Source organism: Brachyhypopomus gauderio, unplaced genomic scaffold (genome assembly GCF_052324685.1).
Source record: "Brachyhypopomus gauderio isolate BG-103 unplaced genomic scaffold, BGAUD_0.2 sc204, whole genome shotgun sequence".
Classification (NCBI taxonomy): domain Eukaryota; kingdom Metazoa; phylum Chordata; class Actinopteri; order Gymnotiformes; family Hypopomidae; genus Brachyhypopomus; species Brachyhypopomus gauderio.
In genome coordinates this window covers 80,911-105,241 of record NW_027507025.1, presented here as the reverse complement: position 1 = coordinate 105,241, position 24,331 = coordinate 80,911, and the positions used below count along the sequence as shown (strand labels likewise).

Below are 24,331 nucleotides of genomic sequence, written 5' to 3'. Positions count from 1 at the left end.
CTTCCCTTTTCTTGAGCGCAATACATATTTCGCTTCTGATCTTAGGGAGCCTTGTCGCTCAACCTCCCTTGAGGCTCTCCTCTTGTCTTCTTTTGTCCCAGTACTAGATGCTGTCAGACAAGACCCTCTTGAATATGAAGAACTCCTACACTCAATATCTCCATCACTGTCTCCATTCTCACTTTCATTTGAACTTTCATCTTCTGAATCTTCTTTCCTCCACATTCTGTTTCCCTTCCTTTCCGCTCTTTCCAGCATTCTTCTGACCTCAGGGTCATATCCACCCCTGACTTCCTCCAGGTCACTTTCATCATCTTCAGAAACCATCTTCTTAACCTTCATTTTACCCTTAGTTTCCAGACTTACCATTTTCTTCTTGCTTTTAGAACTTGGATACATCTTGATAATTGTCTCCGCTTGTCCAGTTTCTATTATTTTATCATCTTCATCTCTGATATTATAGACGCCTTCTTGACTGATCACTGGGAGCTGAGGATAGATTTCCTTAAACTTCACTTCCTTCTCATAGGGAGGGGGCTTCTTTACCAGATCCGTGTGAGAGAAAGGTGTCTCAATTTCTGACGTCAGCCGTTCAGTTTCTCTTTCACTTTTTGCTATATCTTCTGCACTTCTTTCTCTCTTTTCCTTTGCAACTTTTATCATCTTCTGTCCTTCCTTTTCAAACAACTGGAGAAACTCAAGCTCTGCATGTCTCTTCTCTTTGCAGTGTTTACCTTTCCTACCCTTCTTTTGTCCTGCCTTGTATGTGGACACAAGCACTTGCATTGTTTTGATCACATCCGGGTTAAGAGTCCCCTCCAGTGGCCATGGTTGATCTATATCAGGCCAACGCTTATTCCATTTCTCTGACATCTTTGCAATACCTTTAACTAAAGGATTATTCTTCTGTACTACATCAACAGGTGTGAGTACTTTTACCGCTTTACTGTCCTTATCCGACATTGCAACAGCTCCCTTGATTCCCTTATTATTATGCAGAAGCGCCCCCTAGTGGGCCCGCCGGCGGGCCCAGCTCCTTTACGGCGATATAAAACATATTAAACATTAATGAATCTCCGAACAAAAGCGCTTAAATCAAAATTTCCTATCCCATCTACATGCCTACCGAGTTTCAGCCGTCTACGTGCAGCCGATCGCGAGATATCCGGCTTTGAAGTTGACCACAAAAGTGCACCCCGCGAGGGGGTCTCCCGACATATCCGTTTACAAAACATATTTATGTTGTGAAATGTCTTAATGTTTTGTCACCTAAAAATCGTTTACTAATAAGGCTTTAATTTAAGACCTTAACAGCGTAGATCCGTTGTGGTTAAGTACCTTAAAAAGCTTGCTCACCTCACTGCAAAATTTTCCAAAATCCGCTTCCTGAATGAGACACTCCGACAAATCTGCCCCCTAAGCGTCACAGAAGCATTCTTAACGCTGATTTGACCCCTCATTACAAAGCTGCAGCGGTTCTGCTTTGATTTGAGTGGTTTTTATTGGTCTAAAGTGGGGTAGTGACTTTGAATGACAGGTTTTACAACCTCTCCCACGGCGAGGTGCGAAGGGGAGGGGGGGAGGGTGAACCAATAAGCCCACAGAGACAAGCTGGCGCCTCAGAAGTGATTGAAAGCTGTTCTAACCAATAGTGTACATCCTTCCGAAGCTAACCAGCCCTCATATGACATGATTGGTCAAGTATATTTTTAAATTGAGCCCTCGGAAACTGGCGCTTCATTTCCAATTTCGGCCGCTAGCATAGCAACATAAGCTAACCCTTTGCTAACCTAAGCTAAGCTCCCCAGAACACACTGTTCGGCGAAACTGAAGCAGCCATGGATTATTTTGTTCGTTTTTATGCGGATTGTGGATACTTTTGAACATAAACGGATTACTTTGTGTGGAATATATGAGCAATTTTCGGAATTTTCGCCAACCCGGAAGTGAGACGGTACACCGGCTACGACGCGATTCTACGTACTGTGAGTAACAATGGATAATTTTTCATAAGCGATATTGTACAAAATATATATTCTAATACTAAACATTAACTAAGCGTTAGATTATAAACAGTTTTAGAGCGTTTGAGTGCTGCAGCACTCTGTATCGTGTCGGATGCTACCGGAGTTGGCTACGGTAACCTAGCTTATGCTGTCGGACTATATTGGACATAAATATGATATCATAACGTTCATATTTGGACATGAAATTTAGTCATTGGAATTTTCTGGTCTTGCTGTAATATGTGCAGCATTGTTGTTTGTCGTAGCTCCTCGGTTTCGTGTAAGGAATTTGTTGGCATGTTAGCTTAGTTGGCTAATGGTGTGTGTCGGGTGTGGCATATTTAGACATGGGTGTGGTGCACTTGACATACCTTGGATAAAGCTGAATAACTTTTCAATGCTTGCATGGATTTGCTCCATTTTTTCTGTGTTGTTAGAAAAGACCCTAGCGAAATTTATTGTAATTTCTGATACCACATTTGAATAACTATGTGAATATACATTCCAGTCATGTTCAAGTTCAAGTCAGCATTTGTGACATTCCTGGCATATTAGCATCTGCAATAGAGGCTCTAAAATAAACCAAATTATGTGAATATGATACTGAAGTGTATTAATATGTTCCCCCAACTGCCTACTTCAGTTTGAGCCATGAATGATAATTTTCCTATATGTACAACTTGAGATATCTAGTTTTAATGTGAACTATGTCAAAAATGTTAAAAATGGCCACCAGGCGTGCGAATCTGCAGTATAAGGTTAAACTGACTAAAAATACTGAGACTCCTTTAAGACTATTTAAAAATTTACTGACTTCCTGCCTCTTTCTTTTTTCAAATTTATTTAATTTAATTATTAAAATTTATTTACGTACTTATTTATTAATCTTCCTTTTTTCAATAAGTATTTATAACTAATCAATTAACCAATCAATTTATTAAATTTATTTGCCACTATTTTGCTGCAATCAAAGAGAAAAAGAACACAATTTGCCAACTCCAGAGGAATCAAACCACATTAATGTACATTCACAATACTGGTCACTCCCAATCACTCTATCAAACTGTAAATAAAAGCACTTCAAATATCCTAGAAAGAAAAACAACCCCAAGGGAAAAGCATAGACTCCAGCTACAGACCAACTATCACCAAAGGTATTCTCATCATATAAACCATATAAACACAAATGGATCTCCAATACAACTCAAATAAGAAGTAACCATGCATAGAGATAAACTCTCACCTACAACTCCTTACAGAGTCTAAATCAAAGTAGCCTCAAGTAACTAAAGCATCAACTAGTCAATCTGTTGCCAAGGTTTGTTCTATAAAAAGACTACACAGCATGTAGTATCTTACAAACACAGAACAAGAGATGCATCTATTAAACCCCAAACTGAAAATTTTCCTTTAACAGCTTAAATGTGAAACTGGACTAGATATATCAACATTAGTGCCTTTAAATGGTTATACACATATATATTCAGGAAGCAGGTATTGATCAAAAAGTTTGTCAGTAGACACACTGGCCTTTGTCAGGCTGGAGTTAGCAGACCTCAAGCAGTGGCCCCTCCTCCTTCTCCTTCTCTGACACACACACCATGAACAAACAAAGGAACAGACCAGAGTTTTAATGTCTCAACTCTCTGAGCAGCTTAACACAGTTCGCGCCGAGTTATCTTCCAACACATATATCATATGTCTACAAAATATCCACCTCTATTAAAGTTCTATACCATACATGAAAAACTTCATTTTATTTATTTTACTCCAAAAACAAAATGTTTCTCTATGCTTGTGCACACAATTGATCCTCCCTGATCTTTCTTTCAAAGAATAAATGTCCTTCTTTGGGGGCTCATATAATTTACTCAGATATCCTACGTCCACTCAAAAGAGGCTCATAGATTTTAACAAAGTCCCTGGAAAGAGGCTCATAAGTTCTCATCTTTATTCATAAAGTCCTCTTTCCAAAGGCTCATACATTTTTTTATTTATTTATTAATTATTTATTTTTTAACAACTCAAGTCCCCCAAAAAGGCTCATAAATTTTCTATATCATATATAACTCAACTACTAACATTTATATAGGCCTTTATTTAATATAAAATCATATAATCCATGGAAACCAACTCACTCAGCTTCTCACACACATCTGGCATTCCACCAAGATACGCACACACACAGAGACCAACTCAGCTCGCACACACACACAGACAGACACCCAGGCAAAGGGACAACTCTCCCTCTAAGCACAAAACAACTCTCAACCCTAAACCAGGCATAAACTTACAAACCACTAAATCTCAAACACTCAGAGTCGACTCATTCATACACTTCCCTATAGCATGCTTTATAGCCGCTCCTTTTCCCATTTATCTTTTCTCTTACATTAAAAATTTTTGCTACCATATGAGGTGTAGACAATTCAAATGTCAGGCTGCTTCGAACACAGCTCGTCAGCTAATGTTGAGTGGGAACCCACAATGAATCTTAAGGCTACACCACCAGTTCCATTGAACTGACCTGAAACTCACCTAGTGACTTTCCAGGATTTTGGCCCATCTAACATCGCCTCCCAGAGGGCTTTAAACCAAATCTGCGGCTTTTCCTTTAACTTTTAACCTTTAACTCTTAAACTCATTTCTCATTATCTCTTTACCTTTTCCTCTTTAATCCTCTATTTATGCTTATTAGTAGCCAATTGCCCTGGGCCCAGGGTTACCACTAGTCTCTTTACTTTTAACCAAATCAGACTATATCACAAAGCCAACTTTCATGCAGTGACTAATGTACACATGTCTTACTGTTAAGAAGTCAAGGGCCCAAACAACTTACTCTCGCATGGTGTTATTTAGCACACTGTTATCATTACTAGTTACGCTATTCTACACTTAAACCATTTCCTATTCTTTACTTCAACTTTATACCTTTCTCTTCACTATTTCCCATTCATCTCTATTCCCATATTTCAACATATGCAACACAATAAACCCCAATTTTAGAACCCAAATTTAAAACGGAGAGTTTCTCTAACAGCAACACAGCATGGCACATAAATGATTCTTCTCGGTGCAACTAGACAGCAACCACACAACAGCCCTTACAAATAAACCAACACCCAAAACACGTGAGAAACCAGCTCACCCGTTTGCCGGCTTGGTGCAGGAATAAATGCGCAGAGGTCGTCAAGCAGCGCTGTCAGTCACAACACGGTCCCATCTGGGGTGCCAACTCTTGAGGTGTATTTTCTTCTTTAGCAATGCTGTGATGATGAATGAAGAAGTCTCCGCCGACACTGTCTTAGTTGTCAATAATAAGTTTATTATAAAAAAAAGAACAGCATCAAATCAAGCACCTAGGTCTTGCTTGAGAGAGGTCTCGGGCCAATGTGAATCTCCTCTCTCGAACACTGCAAGTCTACCCATATTTATATGCGAGTTACACAAAGGAGGTCTGATGCTCCTCACATCTGTAAACTCTATCATATCATCCATCAGGAAAAAGAAAAGCGAGTAGGGTGAGAAAGGGCCCACCAGACCTTTGACCCCTGAACTAGGGCCCCTTTTCCCCTAAACCAAAAAACATATGTAAACCACATTCTTCAACCTCTTTGTCCTGCTCAACTGAACATAAGCAAGAAGAGAAATAAATTTTAGACCAGTTAGTTTAAACTTAAACACTACATAATGTATTACATAGGCACAGACACTACACTTGTTACTGCTGGTGGGCGCTCATTCTGTGTAATGGCCCCAAAACTGTGGAATGGCCTCCCGCAACATCTCCGCCTCTGTTAATCCTTTTCCTCCTTCAAAACTCAGCTTAAAACTCACCTTTTCTCTCAGTATTTTCTCCCTTCCACATAGTCATAGTATGGTTTAATTAATTATATTTATTTATTTAATTGTTATTTGTTTTTTTTCCCCATAGGATTTTTGTAAAGTGTCCTTGGGTACTAGAAAGGCGCTATATAAGTTTAACTTATATTAAATACGTTGTTTAAATATCTAAGTGACGCACTACCGCTACTAGTGGTGAGAAAGTGTACTGCATTTTATTCAAAATCAATGCGGTCCGGCGGCCCTCTGCGGCCCAAAGTTTAAAACTGTTGTTCTTTTGAGGCCCTCAAGGTGGCGTTCGCGGCCCACAGTTGGGTTAAGAATCTCATCTAGATGAGGTTTTGGGGCTAAATCATCTCTTGACTGTCATGATGATGCCCGATGTTGTGAGGGTTTTGTGTGTTTTTTTGTTTTTGTTTGCCCAATCTTTCCTTTGCAACCTTTCAGTGACTCTGCAATATACTCCGCAGGGGACGACCAAGTTCATGGTCATGGTTCATGGATCATGAAATCCCTTCACCCTTTAGTGCTAAGGTTTAGTGATTCATCTTATACATTATTATACTAGAAAAATCCACATACTAGAATGTAAGATACTGATTAGTGAAAGAAATCTGCACAATTACACACACAGCTTTGGCACCTTGCAGGGCTTTGAGCTTTTATGAAAAGTGCGGTTCAATTATACTTCACATGTACAGTATCAGCTACTCTTTTTGCATTTTAAAGTCCCCTCTAATTTATAACTGTCCAACAATATTTCAGGTTGTCCTAAAATATTTCCTGATTGCTTATAAATTGTTTCTTCACAGCTGATTGCCTGACTGAATCTATAGATTGCCTTTCCTGCATTTACACTGAATGTAGTTTGACAACATTATAAAGGATATATGTTTCCAAAACATGCATAGAAATTCAAGTCATGGAGTACAAATTTAATTTGATCAAATTACAACTTGACAGAAAAAGTAAAACTGCATTTTCATTAAATAAATATACAAAATTCAGATTCAAATTGTAGCTGTAGAGAGAGGAATAAAATCCATCCAATTGTCATTAACAAAAAACAAGCAAAAACAAAACACACACACACACACACACACACACACACACACACACACACACACACAAAACAGATTTGCCAGATTTCTATACGATGAAGATTTTTTAATCAGGTGTCAACAGCACGACATCTAACTTGGATAAAGCCACTTCTGTTACGTAAGGAAGTGTCTGATGGAAGTGTCTGATGGGAGGGTCTGATGGGAGTGGATCAGAACTCTGTTCCAAAAGGAAAAATTATGTAAGAACTGGAAGAGTGTGAGATGACTGCTTTAAAACTCATTGTTTGTGGTAATTCACATAATGCGAGACTCACCGTGGGAGTGTGAAGAACTCCACCACTTCACATGCCTTGGTACCTTGACCTTGACATTCACATTTGAACTCCAAAACCGTTGACTGAAAAAAAGTTTTGATTGAGAGTGACAATGGTTAGGATGGCTCCCTAACTTAACAAACTGGCAAAAAAGTGTTGTCCAGTAGGGGTGTGTGAGGTGACAGACCTTGAAGTAATTGTGTAGGCTGTCAGTCAAGGTAGAGCTCAGGTTAACAGAGAGGTGGTTGAAGTCCTCCACTCTGGAGCTCTGCAGTCCACAGCTTTCAAACAACAGAAATCAACAGAGAGGTTACAACATTCACACAGAAATAACCCACATTATCCCATACCAAGTGTGTGCATACTTTGTGACAATGCACACTCTGAAGAAACACATGTTAAGAACAGTTGATTTACAAGAAGGAGATGTGGTGATATAGCAAAGAATTACCTGCTGCAGGTGCGCACAGATTTGAGGTGAAACTCAAAATTTGCCACAGGGCAGATGTAAGAGAAGGAGGAAACCCTGAGTGTCTCTCCCTCCTCCTTCAGCTGAAGCAAACACATCATCAGGAACTCATGAGCATCCTGTGGAAGACAGTACATCAGAAGGGCAATGCTCCTGGACTTCAGCAGCAACAGAGTGAGAAAACAAAGAAGGTTGTGTGCAGTTCCTGCAGGCTACTGCATGTGGTTCTGATGTGTTCTGAATGGCTCAGAGGGTTGTTTAGCTGAACCTGTCCGTAGTCCTCTCCAAACGCTGGGCATCTGACTGAAATACAGGCATTCAGGGCTCTCAGGAGCTTCTTCTTCTGTGAAGAGCTACGACTAGTGAGCCTGCTTTGCTGCAAATCTGCAAAACATCTACGCAAGGTAACAGGGAGACCAAAGTGGTTTATTTCTCTCAGCATCACAACACCTCCCTAAGCCATCATATTTGAACAGTTCATTTAGACAAGTGAATCCTCTGTTCCTGATTGGCTACCTGAGCATCTGGCAGCTGGATGGATCCGTCCAGCTGGAGCACTGAGCTCTGATGGGGCTCCAGAAGCAGGAGAGACTCAGTAGACACTGCAGAGTGGCGTTCTGGAGGCGGGAAGGGAAACTGCAGGTGTTCTCAATACACACCTTGACTAGCTAGCCAGGTATTTTAAAATGAAATGAAATGTGCAATGTGAAATGAGCACACATTTCATTTCATTTTACCTGGCTAGCAGAGGAGTCAATTCCAGGTTCAGAAAGTAAAAGTCCTCACCAGGATTTTGCTCAGGCTTCCTGGATTGTGTTGATTCCACTAATTTTACCTGGATTGCACTAATTAGAAAATCTAGCAAGCTTGAGCAAAATCCTGGTGAGGACTTTTACTTTCGGAACCTGAAATTGACACCTCTGCTGGCTAGCGAGTCAACATGTGTATGAACACCTGCAATTCTCCTTCCCTTAATAGTTTTAGTAAACAATTCAGTAATGTGTAGTGTCTCCACCAAATTTCTCATGGATTTTCGTGACTGGATATGGTGACGGATTAAATCTGGTGGCTTGAAGAATCCCGTTCACCACTGTTAACGACACACTACTATAATTTACCCAGCTACAGTTTATGTATTATGCATTGATGTGCATTTACAGCACACTTGTAATATAGTAATATAATTTTCCCAGCTACATTTTATTGTCACGTAGGGCTACTCCCCCCTCTCCTAGCTGTCACTCCGGTGTCCTGCTCTTCGTGTCTTTGTTGTTCCTTGCTTGTTAATCCCGCCTTGCTTGTCTGTTACCATAGTTTCCCTCTGTCTGCCATGCCCATGTTGTCATTGTCTTCACCTGTGTCTAGTCTAGTTCTGTGTATTTATATCCCTGTGTCTCCCTAGCCCGTTTTCGGTTGTTCTGTTCATTTGCTCCGTCGGTATTTGCCAATGTGCTCCGCGCTCCTTGTTATTTGATTTCGTGAGTATTGTTCCTGTTCCATTGTTCATTCCTTTTAGTGTTCTCCCCATTGCCCTGTTCGTTCGTTCTCTTTGTGTGTCTGATTATGCCGATCAACTTGTCAAACCTGGATGGCTCACCTGTTACGACCCCTGCCTGTTGTTACGACTATGATTATGGAATTCCTTCTAATAAATCTCGCTCTCCTCAGCGTTTGTCTGCCTCCTAGCTGAGGAGGTGCCTGCGTTACATTTGTACTTATATTTTATTTTATGTTGTGCATTTGTAGCACACTTGTACTATTTAAAAGCTAGTCATTTAAAAAATGAAAATTTCCACCAGGGAAATTTTAGCAAGCACCAATGCAAACTGTCTATAAGAAACTATTTCTACTTTCTTTTGTTTCCCCTCTCTTGAAGCTACATTTTATTTATTTGTAATAATTTAGGCTGTGTGTTTCCAGTGTAATATTCCTCTCTCACTATAGTTTACTAAATTCAGGTATCGCATGGTTAGTGTTGCTAGCTGGGAAAATAGTGAATCACTCAAATATCATAACTGGATACATTCAACCTAAAACATAATTAGCCTATAACTCACTAATGATTAAGTCAAGTCAAGTTTATTTGTATAGTGCTTTTCACAATCTTTACAAGATTAACAATCTTATGGGTCCAAATCCCTAATGAGCAAGCCAATGGCGACAGTGGCGAGGAAAAACTCCCTATGATGGAGGGGAATAGGAAGAAACCTCGGGAGGACCAAGACTCAAAAGGGAACCCATCCTCCATTGGGCGGCCCGTTAGCACAAGTCCGTGGTGCGCAGGGTGGTTCTACAGTTCTACAGTAGTAGTCACAGTTCTCGTTCCCCGGCCAAGTAGTCACAGTCCCTTCAGTGTAGATGGTGAGCCTCTGATAGGAACTAGCATCCGCACGACCTCTTGTGGCAATGGCACGTCCAACCCTGGCATCAGTACATCCACAGGCAGGTGCTTGTATCCGGATAGGTGCGTGTATCCAGCAGGGACCAGTCCCCTTCGGGTGGCCTGGTTAAATACACAAATCACACAAAAACACAAAATCTAATTATACAGACTAATACACAAGTCACACACAAACCACACAATCAGACTAAGCATACTGATGATTACATGAGTAACACCAAAGGTAAAATACAAGACAGTATGACTCCTTTGCAATTAAAACACAATCACATTACTGATAAATATTTATAAAACAATAATACATATTTCACTAACAATTTACAAAATCATTTACATTTACGGCATTTAGCAGACGCTCTTATCCAGAGCGACTTACAAAGTGCTTTGCATTCAATCACAGAATTCATCCTAGGAAATAGTACGAAAAGGCCAGAATTCAAGATACCATTGAGTCAGACTACTACTAAACTACAGGAGTCAATGTCATTACCTAGTGTTTTTGCAAGTTAGACATTTGCCAAGAAGCACAAATAACCACAGACAGACATACCATTTAAAGAACCACGGCAAGTGGTATCAGCTGAGTGCTCTGGTAAGAACTCAACAAACAGGTGGGTCTTCAGTCTACGCTTGAAGATAGCAATAGACTCTGCAGTCCTAGCAGCTAATGGAAGATCGTTCCACCATCTTGGAGCCAGGACGGAGAATAGTTTGGAGCTTTGTCTTCCATGAGACTTTAAGCATGGAGTTTCGAGTCGAGCCAAGCTTGAGTTTCTGAGTGTTCGCTGTACGGATTGGCTTTTGACCATGGACATCATGTAGGGAGGGGCCAGTCCATTTTTGGCTTTGTAAGCAAGCATCAATGTTTTATATCTGATGCGTGCCGCTACTGGAAGCCAGTGAAGAGAGCGTAGCAGAGGAGTCACATGTGAGAACTTAGGGAGATTGAAGACCAGTCGTGCTGCAGCATTCTGAGTTAGTTGTAGAGGTCTGATGAGGATGACAGGAGCACTGATAATCTGCTGTTGATAACCAAAAATCCCATAATGGTCGAATCTGTAATCCTGATGGTTGTCCACGGTGATGATGAATAGTCCACGAATGGTGATTCTTTTGGGCTTTCCTCACAGTTCCTTGCACACTGACGATGGTGATTGTTCTAATAATCCCGACGATCGGTTCTTGATGCCGTTCAGTCCTCTGGTCTTGTCTCTGTTCTCTGGCGTGGATCATAAAGTCTCTCATCATCCTGATGCACATCTTGTCAAGGCTTATTATTCTGTCCTGGTCCACAAACTGCAGTAGTCCTCTTGTCCTGGGAGCCTGCGTGAAATTCAGGTTGCACAGCTGTCGGTAGTCTCTAATCCAGGAAGAAGCACAGGAGACCCACATGATGGACAGAACGAAAGAGACAGAAAAGCAGAATAAAGACTACACACAGCTTTATGTTTTCATGAGAAATCTGGAAGATGAGTTAGGGTTACACAAACCTCAAAAGATGAAACAGAGTGTTGGGGGAAAGAGAAGGGGCAGATGTAAAACGCTCCAGGTGGGTGATCAGTCCATGTGATGTTCTACCTCTGTGTCCCAAAAGACCAACATCTAGTCCTCATGTGGTTATGGGAAAACCTTCAGCATCTGAAAAACACACATGCAAGGAAAAATATTAAATTACGTAGAAAAATAAAACGCATGCCACACAGTGAAATTATGAATTTATATAAGAATTCAATTCATGTGTAGGTGTTTAAAAGCCTGGAGGTGGTCGTTGAGGGGGTGCTCTCGGTGGGGATGGACTGCTGGAAAAAACAGCTGGGTTCGGTGTCTCCAGGGTCTGGGTATGACTAGATTCGGATGACCTGAAAATGTCATCCGAACCAATGGAGACACCCTTAAACCAAGTGGACACCACCGTTTGCTACAAAACACACACAATAAAAATGCCTTTAGATATCATTTTCTAAAAACCTCACCACAAATAATTCTAAATGCAATCAGAAAGGAGGAAGCACTAACCAGAAAAATATTCTGCACCGACGTTGTTGTTGAACAGGTGCGCAGGTAGATGGTGGCGTCTGTGATGCTGGATCCCCTCCGCTGAATTAACAGAGGACATGCTGATGAGTGTAATTCAGAATGGGACAAGCTAGTGAAAGATGCTTATAGTCAAGACTCTTTGTTACCTTGATGCAGGCCACGGCACTAGCGCTGGCAAAGTGGTGGAGGGTAAGCTACAAATACAAGGAAAAGATTAGGTTGAAGGGACATTTACAGTAGCATGTCCATTCTTACTGAAATTGTGAACCTGTTCCCATGACTCACCTCTGCACCTATCCAGTAGAATTCATTGTTGAGCACCCACCAGTGCTCACTCTCCAGCCCACTGTAGATGGACTTGTGCTGGAGCTTCACCTCCACCACCTGTAGTCAAGCAGAAAAATAACTTTACCACTGAAATGGACAAACCCCTTATAAACCCTCAGGTACCAAAATATTTTTGTGCCTGTGATACACATTAAAAACTTAAGGGAACCTGTGTAGCTGAAGAACCCATTCGTGAGAAGGTGAAGGCAAACATCCTATGTGCTCTGTCCAATCCTTGGCGAGTCTGTATAAGCCTCAACTATGGAGAAAACCAAATACGTGTTACTTTGCGACTAGACAAGTATGTGCAAGACCTGCATTTTACAATTATTGTGACCAGCATGCAAATAAACAATGCATGCTACAGTTCTGCACAGAAACTTCCCTAAATCCTGTACATGTTGTGACAACGTGTTGTGAAAAGCGCTATACAAATATATTTGATTTGATTTGATTTAAACAGAATGAAGCTGGCTAAGAAAGATTTCACCAATAATAGCCAACTACCTCTCGGATCGGGGTATGGAGCGTCTCAAAGATGCCTTCGTCCAATGCAAAAGGCTCCCGATCATGTCCTAAGGAAGATGTTTAAAAAAACACTGAAATATTAAAAACTTTGATGCAACCTAGTTTAAATTTGCCGTTAAAGGGTAGCCAATTTAGTTAGGCTAAGTAACATAGTGATAAGTAGCTAGTTTAATGTAGCAAACTAGCTTGCAAATATAGGGGTGTGTTCGTCGCTAGCTCCCTAATTTACCGTCGCAGGTGTCGGTATGAGCTGCAGCTTCGACTTCCGTCTGTTGATCTCGGACCCGCCGCCTGTAAACGAGAAAAGACCAAACAACGGCCGAAACTCCAGTGGCACAAAGGAGCACTGGTCGCAGCCCAGTGAAAGGCAGGGAAAACAACATTTTAAACAGGTTAAACAAATTAATTCGAGATATTAACTCGTTGAATATGTTAATTCGAGATATTAATTCGGTAAATATATTAATTCAATATATTAATACGTTGAAGATATTAAATTGAGATATTAATTGTTTGAAGATATTAATTTGTAGATATTTGGAGATATTTGTTGATTTTTTTCCACAGCAAATGCAAAAGTGTCTTGTCTCTTTGGGGGTCGGTAAACGACTGAGGGATTTTAGATATTTTGTTTGGAGTTTCACCTTGGCGATTTACCTTGATATCAAAACATGTTTTTCTCCATGACTCCGATATGCAGAAACACTTAGCAACGTAAAAGGGGGAAAGCAAACGCTAGCAAAATAATTACCTTTTGCGGAGTATTGGACTAAATGACCCATAATACCTTGTCGTTTTATTTAACTGCTGTCAAATAAATATTCTGCCACATGAATTAAATTAGCAGTAATGTATGCTTGTCAGAGTTAACCACAAAACGTGACATCTCTACTCATTGGACGGATAATTGTCTACAAACGAATGTTATTTACTTGTCAGTCTTAAAGTTCGTTTTATTTGAAGATTAGCGTATTGCCTGCAGTTCTTATTTCTGCCGTTAGGTGGCAACCGTAATGCACCAGTTTATAGCTCGCACATATGGAGTACATAGAGGCAGCGGCACGATGTGGTCGTTTTTCTAATTAATTGTGTGTCCATTGATCGTGAGTAACATTATTTGTTAGTGATGGGCACAGCAGTTCTTTTAGATGAACTGAATCATTAGAATCAGTTCACTAAAAATATTCGTTCAAAAGATTCGTTCACCGAATCGTTCAGTGCTTGGCAGGACTCCAACCCACATGGGTCCACTATAATGATTCAAATTGGACTTTGACATTTTCAAATTTTTTGCTTAAATGTATAATTTCTCTGTGTACATCACAGCATTAAGGATATTTTTATCAATCACAAAATCATATTTTCTCATCTCAAGCATTAGCTCTTTATAATTATTGGTCATTTTTTCAAGATCTGGGCAATGTTTTCCTTCAACCCCATTACGTACACAGTGGCAGCTCTCTGAATATGATCATAAAATGCATTTCTGAAGAAATCAATATTTTCATATTAATCAGATGTCCTCAACATTAATACAATAATTGTGAATACAAATACTTTTTGCAATACTAAGGTCTGAAATGTCCCTTTTCATGAAAGTGCTGCTATCTACATTATTACTGCCGTTTGGCCTGAGTCTTGGTGTTTCTTTTTACCATGGATAATGAAGCTTTCAGTTTGCAGCCTCTGCCTCCTGCCACCTCTGTACATGCGTCACACCATGAAGGAATTCTCCACACAGGTGTACACACATCTGGAAGTGCCATTCTGATGGTGTATGTCTCCAAAATAATAAGGTGGTCTGCATGTAGAGACTACAACATAATGAACATAATCATACATTTTGATAAATGTCATATTATTCCGTTTTTATGTCATGTCAGACAAAATGTTTTCATAATGTAACATAGACTTGATATGCAGACCAGGAAGTGATGGCAGTACTTCACATGTACTGGGAGACACTGGAAGTGTTATATAGTGTGGTGATGAGGCTGTTGGAACACAGGTGAATGAGAGGAGTATCCATGGAGACCAACAGTATTCAGGGGATGAAGCTCACTAGTGGCCAGAATGGTGCATGCGGCCGCTTCCCACACAGCATCCCTGAAGCAAGCAGAGCCAGTACAGTTTGTTTGCTGTGCACAAGGAACGCAGGACTGCAGGTGGAGAAGGTAGACATTAACATTACCTTCTTTCCTTATTATCATTTATTAAAAACTGCTTTAATTACCTAAGCTTACCAAAGTCTTTAAAAATGTATCACTCTATATTTGCCAACTGCTGACTAATAGGTGTTTGAGGGAATGCAAGAGATGGGCATGGGCGAGGATCTGTACTATGATTAGATCAAAGGAGTTGGGACGAGATCTCCACAGTGGCATGGGTCCTCCACATAATTAACGGTGTTCAGTGTGAGGTTGAAGCGTGTACAGACTAAACTCCTAAGAGTTCAAGAGGTATAAGTGTATATTCTAAACTTTGCAGCAGTACACGGGCATTAAAGAATGTTAAAGGGAACCCCGGCTGGTAACACTTGTAAGCCTTAATATGATGTCTTAATAATTTAGATTAATTACATGTAACAAAAAATCACAAAAGCAGCAAATTTATTTACAAATCAACACTTTTATTCGAAATATTTGACATATGGGCGCAGCCATGTTTTCTGACGCGCAATGCCTGCTGTGTAGATGACGTCAAATGGTTGCAGCACGCTAAACTTGACTGCGGTTGGAAGGAGTTAATTAGTGATGGGATTTTCGGCTCTATTTTGAGATGCGGCTCTAATGGTTCTTCTTACTGTGGAGAGCCGGCTCTTGTCGGCTCCCAAACGGCTCCCCATATATATTTTTTACATTATTAATTAATAGCTTAAACCTAATTTTATAACATTGTTTCATTATTGACATTGTTAAGCACTTGTGATGAGTAAAAATGCTGCATAACAATGCTTTATAAATAAAACTTTTATTATAACCAATTATTAAATTATCACAAAATAGCACCAAAATAGAACGCAATACAGCTTGGCCAATTGCCTGCCGTTTCCACAAAAAAAGTGGAGATAACTTTTTTCCAGTGTTTTACCACCACATTTTTAACTGAAAGCTGCGTGTGATTGGTCAGATGTGTGGAGCACACGCTTGACATGCGGGCCGTGGAGACATTCTTTGCAGTGTTGTCCGAAACGATATGTGGTAGTATAAAGAAACACCCTTTAAAAACAGGGGAAGGAACATTTACCTGACAAAAATTAATGTTGCATTGTGTTCCAGGTTTGAAAAGTGCTAAAGTACTTGAAAATGTAACTGTATTTTGTTTCACAACAAATAGCTGTCTGATTGAATCGATGTGATATACTCGAAATTATTCGAAATAATTTGCTTGTTTATGTATAAATATTTAAGTTTAAGGTGCTGGGAAATATTGAAAATGGCCTTTTTCAATATTGAAAAGTGACGTACAAGTGCTTGAATTCCACCTTGTAAAGGTGTATGAACCCGGCATACATAACTTTGTTCATTGCGCTGAAGAGGTGCACGACCTCACTTCGCACGGGGGTCCTCACGCAGGGCGCACGGACCCTCGCGCTGGTATCAACTTAGCTTAAGCACCGACTGAGGAAATAAACTCTCCGCTCTCTACCACTGGCAGAATCAGAGCAATACGTGCAAGGAGAGGGAGAGACAGCGAGGCACCGGAGGACAAATAAAAACCATGTTGGAAAAAAACTGTGGCACTTGCAGAGCACAAGCGCAATACTGAAGGGAAAAGCGGCTCCCAAATAGGATCCTAAAACGGCTCCCATTGTGGAGCCGGTTCCAATCGTTCACTTCAAAGCGCCGGCTCTTAGAGCCGGATCGTTCGCGACCGACATCACTAGAGTTAATGTTAGTTAGCTGAGCTACCTTAAAAAAACCATGCCACACTGTGTTGCCGTTGGATGTTATTTCCAGTCGAAAGGCAGTGGGAAGACTGATATTAGTCTTCACAGTTTTCCCAAAGATAAAAAGAGGAGAAAAATTTGGGAAGCAGCGTGTGGACGAACACAGCTACCAAAAGACCCGCGGCTCTGCTCTCTCAGTAGAGTCATTCAGTAGAGCCCGACTGGTGAGAGTTGACGGGTGCTGTTGGTTTTAAACATAGACTAAAACACAATGCAGTGCCCACAGTTTTCCCACACAGAAAGTCCAAAAGCCCCAGAATGTGGAGCGAGAACCGCACGAAGAAACGTGAACATAAACATGCGCTGGATTCTCTCTGTCACTCACTTGGTGGGTGTTGTAGCCGCTGATGTCAGAAATGTTGCGTTCTGGCTCAAGCTGAAAAGGCTGAACAGTAGCCAGGTCTAGCTAGCTGTGCTCAAGCGCGACGGCCAGTCACTGCAACCATTTGACGTCACTACCTGCTGCGCCCGTCAGCAGTTATAAAAATGGCGACCTACGTGCAGCGGGATTTTACAGAAAATCTAATAAATCTGCTACTTTTTGTGAATTTTTACAACGTGTCTTAATAATTTAGAGTAATTACACGATATTAAGGCTTACATATGTTATCAGCCGGCGTTCCCTTTAAGACCTGGAAATACCTAGAACAAGCAAGCATCATATAAATAAAAGTTAAGATGATTCATGTGTGCGTTGCTCATGGGATAATGAGACATACAGCAATTTTTCCAGCTCTATTCACTCCTACAGAACAATGTTTACAGAGTCCCTTGGCCACACTGATTGGGAAGTTTGGTCTCTCAAATGGATCCCTTGACTAAGTTGTGGTATTGTTTTTATTTAATTTATTTTTTACTAAATAAAAAACTAACCCTGACATACTAAATAAATGAACCATACTATAAAACAAATGTAAATTAATTATCTACCCTGTTCTTGAGGTCATTGATGATCTGGGTTGTTATTAATATGCAGCATCTTGTCACTCACCCGGTTAACGTTTTCTAGGGTTCCTGTCCAAAAGGCCCCTGTATTTTTTTCCAGCAGGAAAGGTTTGGCTGGGTAGCTGATATCATGACCCTCAAAGGAGAAAGACACGTACAAACAGCTGATCCTGCCTTTCAGGCTCAAATGCAGTGGTGGACTCGTCCGATACCACATCACATGTAACGGATGTTGACGTGCAGCTTGAAACTGAAAGTGGACTGAGAGTGATGGTTGTGGGCTCAGCAGCAACCTGTCTTTCCTCCTCATTCTGCTTCTTAACAGCACCCACAGAACCTCCATCAGGACCATCACCAGATGCAAACATCTTGGTCCGTTCTCTCTTCCAGGCTTTAAGCGAACTGCCTCGGAAAATCTGGGTAAAGAACTGCCGTTTCTTGCTCCTGGTCTTTTTCTTCTCCAGCAGACACACAGTCCCATTGAAGATGTCAAACTCCCCACCACAGATTGGTGTGGACAGCGCACTACCCTTATTCCCAGGTTGGGAAATACATTTTGTCAACTGTCTCTGAATTATTGGATCTCAACTGACAGGATGTGGAATTGTCACCTAAGGAAAAAAAATATTGATTAGTGTAGTGTTTTCTAAATTTGATAAGAACAAGCTCTTTAGGCCTGAACCAACATTCAACAATCATTCCTTTGGTTTTCATTACATTACATGTGCATTTAGGGACTAATTAGGTTAATTAGGCTGCGAGCGTGAATACAACTAACAACTTCAGCAAAGGACTGCTGAAGTTGCTCGCCTTAAGTAGGCTGCAAACACCTGCAGCCTATTGTGCCTGATTGCCCCCAGGTCTAGCTCGCGGGCTCCTCCTTGTGGCGACCGGAGGAACGGTCCTGGGTCCAACCCTGACAGTATGGACAAGGGAAGCGTGGATTAAAATCTATTATAGCTTCCTTATTAATATTTTACATGGTGAGCATATCTCGATAGGCTGATATCATACATCAAATAATGCTTTCCTTATCAAATCATGCTTTCAGTACATGTGTTTATGTACATGTGTTTCAGTACGTGTTTCAGCTTTCAGCCGTGTGTTTATGTTGTCTACGTCTAGTCGTAGACAGGATCTCCGTCGGTGTGGTTGTGTCTGAGTGTGTTCATCAGTCTCACCTGTGGCTCATCTCATGAACACTCGGCGCTTATGTGGTTTGTCTATTTAATGTGCGTTCGCGCAGTGTCCCGTGCTCGTCTTTGTTGGTCATTTATGTCAGTCTTATACGTTCATGTGTGTAAGCTAGGCCTGGGCGATATGTCGAGATTTTGAGAAATATCGATATATTTTCATACGAGATATAAGATGAGACAATATCGTTATATCGATATAGTCTATGTCGCGTTAGTTACACGTGTTATGGGTTGCGTACGAAACCGCTTACTTCCATACTGAATAGTCAGTGTTGTGCCAGTTCACAGCTTTTCTGAACTAGTTCAAGTTCAGTTCATACATGCTCAAAGTGAACAGTTCACGTTCAAAGTTCACAATTTTAATTATGAAATAGTTCAAAGTTCAGTTCATTTTACTTTTTTCGTGAGATATTCAAATGCTTTTTTTCACGATTTGGCTGTTGCGCAATCAAGGGGCGGACACAAATGCGAAGTAGAGAGTACAATCTCATTCGATTTTATTTCACATCTTACATTTGCAGACGACACGCGAGTGGACCGCGAATGACGTGGCATGATGAATAGAGAACTAACGCTTAATATACTAAAAGGCAGCGGAAATGACAAGGGCACAAAACTAGACCAAACAAGAGTACAACTAATTGTTACATACACCGACATGAACAAACACACGGGAAGCAAGTAACAGCCATACATGAACATGAAGACTAACAGAACATACATGTATTGCCAGGCACGATACCACGTTAGAGAACACAGAGACCAAACATGAACTGAAAACCTAAAACACTACGAACCTGAAAATGGAACAGAGACTTTAACCACACACAAACACGAAGCTAATCAAAACCACGAATCACAGATAAGGCGTGAATACGGCCGTGCACATCCAACTAGGAAATAAAGAAACGACAGTGATCCCCGAAGGTATAGTCTGGACATAGGCTATATATACACACCAACTAGGAGATAAAGAAACGACAATGATCCCCGAAGGTATAGTCTTTACATAGGCAATACAAACACACACACACACACATTTGTAAAACTAAGACGAGCTAACACGGAACAGCTGAAACAGAGGGGCGTGACAAGAACAAGGAAAACATAAAAACGACAAGACTAGAAGGGGCGGAGCCAGACGTGACAACTACAAGCTAGAAATCACTATACGTACTATACGTGCTATGCCTACCCCGCTCTGCTGCAATTCATCACGGGTAACGTCGTGCGGAAGCCAGTATGTTATTAACTAGCCAGTATGTTAACTATTCTCAGCCGGACACTACGTTGCCCACAATGCATTGCGCACACAACGTCAAAACCATTTGTCTGGTGATACATGATTTAAGTGGCACCAGCGAGGGATGAACTTTCTCTCATTGCGTTTCAAAAGAGAAAACAGATGTCACTCAGTTTTCAATGGAAAACAAATTCCAACGTTCATTTACAGCAGTGGTTCTCAAACTTTTTCAATAATTCCCCACCTCAGAAGATGGGGAAATTCTATGCCCCACCACCAAAATGGCGCGCCCCACACTTTGAGAAACGCTGATTTACAGTGATGTCTACCGTTCATGACACAACGTGAACTAATTCACGTTCAAGTTATTAAAAAATGTGTTGCGTTCAGTTCAACGAACACAATGAGCGTGTTCAATGAACGCATCATTCACGCACAACACTATGAATAGTGAATTTACTTGAGTTTCTTTTTTAACAACTTCCGCCCTGCCCCGCCTCTCTTCCTCGCTCAAATCATTTGGGACGTAGATTTGACTTATTACTGCCTCTTTGTTATTACCTTTTGGGAAGAAAAAATATCGAGATATATATATCGTATATCGCCATTCATCTTAAAAATATCGAGATATTATTTTTGCTCCATATCGCCCAGCCTTAGTGTAAGCTATACGTGCGCTGTCTGGACTATTTTTGTATTAAATAAAATAACATTTGTGGAAGACTATTGGACTCGTGCCTTGTCCCTCTCCCTGCGCCCAGCGTCACACCCATCTTTTTTTTTTTTTTTTTTTTTTACATCGCTACTAACTCTGTGTGCACTGTATGGACAAGGGATGGATATGCAGTTTATTAGAACTTCTTTATTAGAACTTGTATATAAACCAAGCACAACACTAACTTTTTACAACAGTAACATTTTTTGCACACATATGTAAGACTAGTGTCTTTGTTGTATTCGGCACATTCAACATGTGCCCACCTACTGCAGAAATCACACTACACCTACCCCCCAAAAAAAGCCATTAGGTACATATTAGTACTAATACTACTCCAGTTGTCTAATAATACAAAGTATGCTTATGTTATACATTACCATTTCAATCATGCTCTTGTCTGCATCAGATTCCAGCAAGGAGCACACCACACAGTAATCATCTGCATTCCCTAGAAACAATGATTTTAGTATGGTTTTAAACTGTAGCACTCATTCTCTAGAAATAATCATGTAGTAAAGAGTCTCTGCAGTAGCTTTATGGTACAGGACACAGATTGATAGTTTTGTTACCTTTGAGTCAGATGATGGAATATGGATTTATATGGGTTTTGACTAAAGAAAACTTTATGGCACTGCTTTCATGCAGTGTTTGATACCACTGAACTTTACACTGCAGCAGTGCACAGGCTACTTCAAGTCGTGCCTTGGTAACATCTTGTGGGGATGTCTGGACAGCGCTGATGTTTCTCCTCTGGAAATAATCTTCTGCAAACTGCAAAGTGGCATTTTACATGGTAAGAGTAATATCAGTTACTTATAAATGCCCATCACATTATTTTCAAAAGGTTTACCCTCAACACTAAAATCCCACAACTGCTGGAATCCTGCTGCTTGTTGTGCAGTATTGTTTGTACTGTCCATTTAGGCTCCTGGTCTCCATGGCCTGTCATCCTTAAGAAGTTCCTAATTATTGTTTTTAAAAAATGATAGAAGAACACAGTTTAACATCACACCAGTTCTTTTCAGAAAAAAGCTCCAAAATTAGCACTGTAAAATAGCAATGTTAAAATGTTATTACCGCCAGTTACGTAGCAGCTTGCGCTCGAGTGCACTTTCATTTGCCAGGGGATCGATCAACACAAGGACCTTGTCAGACATGTTGACAATCTAAAAGAAATTAGTTCATTCATGTTATTCTCTCGTCATATTATAACACTCTGCTGCATCATAGCACAATTAGAATATCTCTGTACGATTCATGCAAATAATGACTGATGTACACTACCAGTCAAATGTTTGAACACAAAAAAAGGCATTTTAATCTAAAGGATTATGCCTTAATTTGTTTATAAGACAATTTGGGAAGGTTGTTGTATATATTAATTAATTCTCAACATACTTCATTTTAAATGCACCCTTTATTTCAGAACTTTAGTTCTCTACAAGGTCTCTGCATGTGAGAATGTGTTCAGGACTGATGTTAAAGCATCATAGGTGCTGCTTCATGAACAGGACAGTTACTTCAAAGAATCTAATATTTGTTTATTAGAGCATAAATAGAGCACAGCATTCGTTCATTGCTTTAGCATCTTTCCAGTTTTTTTATGTCAAAAATAATAAAAATAAACAAAGTAGGTCTGACCAAACATTTGACTTGTAGTGTAAACAAACCTGCTCTGAAAAATAAGGAAAGGTAAACTAACCACTAAAACCCAGTGAGCCCCAGTGTTTACAGGGCACATCCAGATTTCCTCCAGTGGAAACGTCATCTAAAGAATGTGTTGAATACAAAGTTGTCATTATTGTTACTGATAATCATTACTGCTAGACTGTAAATGTGATGAAAGTACCTTTCTGAGTCTCTGGAATTGTCCAGAAAACAACGATGTTGCAATAACGGCACAGAGCTGGTGAACAGCTTTCTGTTAAGAACAACTGAAATTTTAATTATGTTGCAAGAAATACCTAACACAGCTACATAAATATAATTGCCACTTACCTGCTGTTTTTCAATGAGTGTGTGCAAGTACGCATCAATAACCTGCATTGTAAAATAAACAACCATTAAAGATTGTTATACTTCCTCTTGTAATACATTTTGACAGTGATTTGGTCTCTTACATCATCAGCCAGCCACTCGGTCCCATGCAGTGTACGGAAAGACGAATCAAACAGTTTATATGGTCCAACAACTGCCTCCACCCGACCACAGTCTTCTGCAGCCCACAACATTCAAACTGAAAGCACAGCATGAATGTCAAAGCATAGATATTTGTTTTTTCTAATCCCTGTACTATTACAGTTACATGGCCAAAAGCATGTGAATACATGAACACCATTCTCATTTGCCCTAGTTTAACGCCAGGGCCTTTCAAACCCAGGGCCATCTATACACAATTCCCTATGCCATTGCATGATGTAGAATTAAGATTTCCCTCCCATACAATGACCATGCCTGGCCAGATCAGTTCATTAGAAGAGGTATGCACATACTTTTGGCAACATAGTGCATCTGACAAACGTCCAACAGGTCAAAATGGCCAACGGGCCAACATGTATAGTTTGAACAGGCCAAATCCCTTTCATGCAAACTATAAACAAGGGTAGGCTGAACAAATGACCAACAGGTCAAACTTGAACACAGAACTCATTAACAACCTCTTTCTTGTATGCTTTCCTGTATGGCTGATGAACCTGGGGGATGCTTCAACAGTCAACAGTGGTAATTGTCACATACACTGTTGACTGGTATACAGAAAACTGTGAAAGGCAAACTCATCATACTCTAATGATTGTGTAATTGAAAAAATGTCTGTATAAAGACTCATTGAATAATAAGGAATGGATCAAATAAACACTAAACAAGAAACAATATATTCAAGACGTATGTAGGCCTCAATTTACCTCTGTTGTTGCATCACAGACTTGAGTGTGTTTTTTAGGGGCAAAGTGGATAACTGATGGTCTCTGTGGCAGGTAAAGGTCTTCAGTTAGTCTTTCCAAATCTCCTCCCATGGTCAAAGAGTTGGGGCCATCAGAACATGTGCTGGTCTCATTCTCTTTGAGGATCTTGTGAGATTCTTGAGTGGTGACTTGCCTGTCATCATTTTGGCTTCTTCTGTATGGCTTGATGTGGTTGACACCCAGGTCTACTGACGCACCCATGCGTCAAAGATGGCCACCGTGCGAGTATATACATTAATGTTATTAATATCTCAGCGATACAACATCGCAGACACACGGTTCGAATGTTTTTGAAAACTGGAAACTGTTTTAAAAAAATGTTAATTCA

At 40.4% G+C, this 24,331-nt stretch overlaps 1 protein-coding gene and 1 long non-coding RNA gene across 2 annotated transcripts; both read right to left on the bottom strand.

Annotated features, from left to right (window-relative positions):
* Positions 1-9,759: 9,759 nt before the first annotated feature.
* On the bottom strand, positions 9,760-14,060 carry LOC143502733 (uncharacterized). The gene is made up of 10 exons (XM_076995417.1): positions 13,647-14,060; positions 13,219-13,280; positions 12,969-13,036; positions 12,631-12,720; positions 12,420-12,518; positions 12,281-12,328; positions 12,114-12,194; positions 11,588-12,015; positions 10,648-11,457; positions 9,760-10,199 (listed from the first exon to the last, which is right to left on the bottom strand). Exons 1-8 carry the CDS (start codon positions 13,769-13,771, stop codon positions 11,845-11,847), a joined length of 744 nt encoding a protein of 247 aa, XP_076851532.1. The 5' UTR covers positions 13,772-14,060; the 3' UTR covers positions 9,760-10,199; positions 10,648-11,457; positions 11,588-11,844.
* A 749-nt stretch (positions 14,061-14,809) lies between these two features.
* On the bottom strand, positions 14,810-22,164 carry LOC143502734 (uncharacterized). Its single transcript, XR_013127136.1, has 4 exons — positions 21,610-22,164; positions 21,418-21,488; positions 17,930-18,494; positions 14,810-15,148 (listed from the first exon to the last, which is right to left on the bottom strand). It is a non-coding gene; the product is annotated as an uncharacterized LOC143502734 (long non-coding RNA).
* Positions 22,165-24,331: the final 2,167 nt, after the last annotated feature.